At 57.7% G+C, this 2,963-nt stretch overlaps 1 protein-coding gene across 1 annotated transcript; it reads right to left on the bottom strand.

Annotated features, from left to right (window-relative positions):
• Nucleotides 1-411, bottom strand: LOC145418919 (histone H3-like). Its single transcript, XM_080287176.1, has one exon. The coding sequence runs from the start codon at nt 409-411 to the stop codon at nt 1-3; it is 411 nt and encodes a 136-aa protein (XP_080143302.1).
• Between the last annotated feature and the right edge of the window lie 2,552 nt (nt 412-2,963).

The following is a 2,963-nucleotide window of genomic DNA, read 5'->3' as shown; positions in this document are numbered from 1 at the left end:
TTAGGCGTGCTCGCCACGGATGCGGCGGGCCAGCTGGATGTCCTTAGGCATGATTGTTACACGCTTGGCGTGGATGGCACACAGGTTGGTGTCCTCAAAGAGACCGACCAAATAGGCCTCAGACGCCTCCTGCAGAGCCATAACGGCAGAGGACTGGAAGCGCAGGTCAGTCTTGAAGTCCTGGGCAATCTCACGGACGAGACGCTGGAATGGCAGCTTCCTTATAAGCAGCTCAGTGCTCTTCTGGTAGCGGCGGATCTCACGCAGGGCCACAGTGCCAGGCCTGTAACGATGGGGTTTCTTGACGCCGCCGGTGGCAGGGGCGGACTTGCGAGCGGCCTTGGTGGCCAGCTGCTTGCGAGGGGCCTTGCCCCCAGTGGACTTGCGTGCAGTCTGCTTGGTACGAGCCATGGCTGAGCGTGACTGAGCGAGCGAGAAGAGCGAGTGTGTTGGCGCGCCGCGCCTGGCAGCGGCCTTTTTATGCCGCCTGTCTCAGGACTGGCGGCGTGTGAATGGTCGGGGTGTAATGTACATGGCGGTGATTTACTGTTTATGCTTTTTCGATGCAATTCCTGGTTTGCTTGCAAAATTTGGTATGCCCTGTGGCGTGACCTGGCTACGACACCTCTCTAGGATTGGCCTCCTGGGAGCTGGGGTGGGGCCTAGGCCTGAAATCAAGGTTAGATGGATAAGGTTCGTACTTGCACGACCGACACTGGGTTATATAAGGGTGGTTGGCGAGCGGGGTCGTGTTTGCCCGTGTCCCAGGAAACTGGAACGAATATCCCACAAACAAACAAACAAGCGGGGTCGGCACTCCCAGCCTAGCTCTCGTGGTGAGCAGACCTCTGGCCAGTCTCTCTCGAGTGTTGGACTTTACCTCATACACTGAGGATTATTTTCGGGAGTTTTTCCTGCTTTTTCCATTGCAGGACTCTACCTCATTTATTGAGGAAGATTTTTTGGCGTTTTTCTCGTTTTTTTTTTTTTTTAACGAGACTCTGACCCTGAGTGATAGACCCTGACTGCTTGTGTGTGTGTCTGAGGGTGTTTGTGTGGGTGTGTGTGTTTTTTTTTTTTTTTTTTTTTCCGGCCGCCGTTAGTGTCTCTGTGTGGTACGACGCCGAACCCTGAAGGGGTGCCGTTAGGGCATTTCCATGAGGGGGGACCATTAGGGCCTGGTTATAGGAAGCACAGAGAGCGGCTCTGCTAGATTAGGGAAGACCCGTAAGGGGCAGTGGCGGGGCCTCCCACGTCGCCCTTTAGAGGGCGGGGAGCATAGGTAGCCCGTCACTGTAGGGACCTGCCGGCATTTTTTTTTTTTTTTTTTTTTTTTTGAGAGAGAGTGTTGGTGTATCTGTTTGGGTGTCTGTCTGAGTGACGTGTGTGTGTGTTTGTCTGTGTGTCTGTCCAAGGGACATGAAGCGGACCCAGATCCCCAGGCCCACGGGGCAAGCAAGTCAATCCCTTGCTAAGCAGAGGACATCTCGCTCTTCTGCCATGCCAGGCGCGAAGCGAGAGCGGCGTCCTTCAGACGCCAGCTCCCACTCGTTGACGTCTGGCGACGTCACTGCCTTTCCTCCCTCTTCTCAGGATATGGGGACTGTTTCCCGTGCAAGGGCTGCTGTTCCAGCTCCCCCTTCCACTTCGGCACGTGCAGCCAAGGTTGCACGTGTCCATGAGGCAATGGAGGCAGGTGTTTCGGCTCCTCGTCCTCCCAAACGGTCCTCTCAGACCTCTGGTGCTGCCCACTTCTCTGCTCAGTCTTCTGAGCACCTACGCTGCCAGGCATCTAATACCACCGAACTGTCCTCCACTGCAGCTTTGGTTACGCGTGATGGCGCCTGCTCTCCCGCCGAACCTTCGCCTGCTCATAGTATTGCTAGAGCTGCCTCTTCTGCTGTCTCTCCTGATGCTGACGGCTTTATCCCTGTGACACGCAAACCACGACGAGTGCCACAGGGAAACGCCACTCCTCCTGCATACAGGACTGTGGTGCCTCGACGGCCTCCCCCTGCTGCTTGCCCCTCTGTCTCAGTCGCGGGTCCTCCGCCTCCTCGCTCCTCCTTTCCGGCTTTTCGAGTTCCTCTCCAGGAGGGATTCAGCACGAGCTACGATGCGGTAGTGGCTCTGGAACACCACCTGCCAGGCCTTGCAGCCACGAATCGTTTCGGCCGCGACAGCAGCTGCGTGCTGATCCCTACTGGGGAGGAGTCGTACCTGCGGCTAAAGGCAGTGGCGGAGGCGGAGGCTCCGGTCGTCAGGATTGTCGAGCTTCCTCAGGGAGCCCGAACCACCAAGGCCACTGTTATGGGATATCCTCGGCACATGCCGGTGGATATCCTCCTGCGGCACGACCTTGTAGAGACAGCGGAGCGCTGCCAAACAAAGCGTACACGGGAGGAGACAAAGCAGGTAGTTGTAACCCTGCGGGGACCCCTCGTGGAGTCCATCGACCTGGGCAATTGGGGCAGGTTTTTCCTCCGTCCCTTTACGCCGGAACCACTGCGCTGCTATCGGTGTCACCGCTACGGCCATCATCGCGCCACTTGCAACCGCCCCGTCATCTGCGGTATGTGCAGCGGCTCCCACGACACCGAAGAGTGCCTGAAGCGGTTCAAGGCCAAGGAACAGATTGCCTCAAAGTGCCCCAATTGCTCGGGACGACACCACGCCTGGCACCCCAGTTGCCCTGCAAGAGTGCAGCGTGTCAACCGGGGTCGGGAGACGCAGGTAACGTGGGTGCAAGAGCGCCCATCCAGCTCCTCCAGGCACTTTTGTCTGGGGACAGCAGCGCCGCCCACAGGCTACGAACTCGCCAGTTCTCAACGAGCAGGACTTTCCTCCACTACCCTCAGCCCTCACTCTCGGCCAGACCAATGCAGAAGTTCATTGTCCACCAACGTCTGTTCTGCCAACACCACCCTGCTTGGTTCCCAGCCCAAAGCCGACCTCGACACCTC

Source organism: Coenobita brevimanus, chromosome 117 (genome assembly GCF_032717465.1).
Source record: "Coenobita brevimanus isolate Jiangsu-jjx chromosome 117, ASM3271746v2, whole genome shotgun sequence".
NCBI classification, from domain to species: Eukaryota; Metazoa; Arthropoda; class Malacostraca; order Decapoda; family Coenobitidae; genus Coenobita; species Coenobita brevimanus.
This window is presented reverse-complemented; position numbering and strand designations above follow the sequence as displayed.

Coding starts and splice junctions, on each gene's coding strand:
- LOC145418919 (XM_080287176.1), bottom strand. CDS start 411: ATGGCTCGTACCAAGCAGACTGCACGCAAGTCCACTGGGGGCAAGGCC.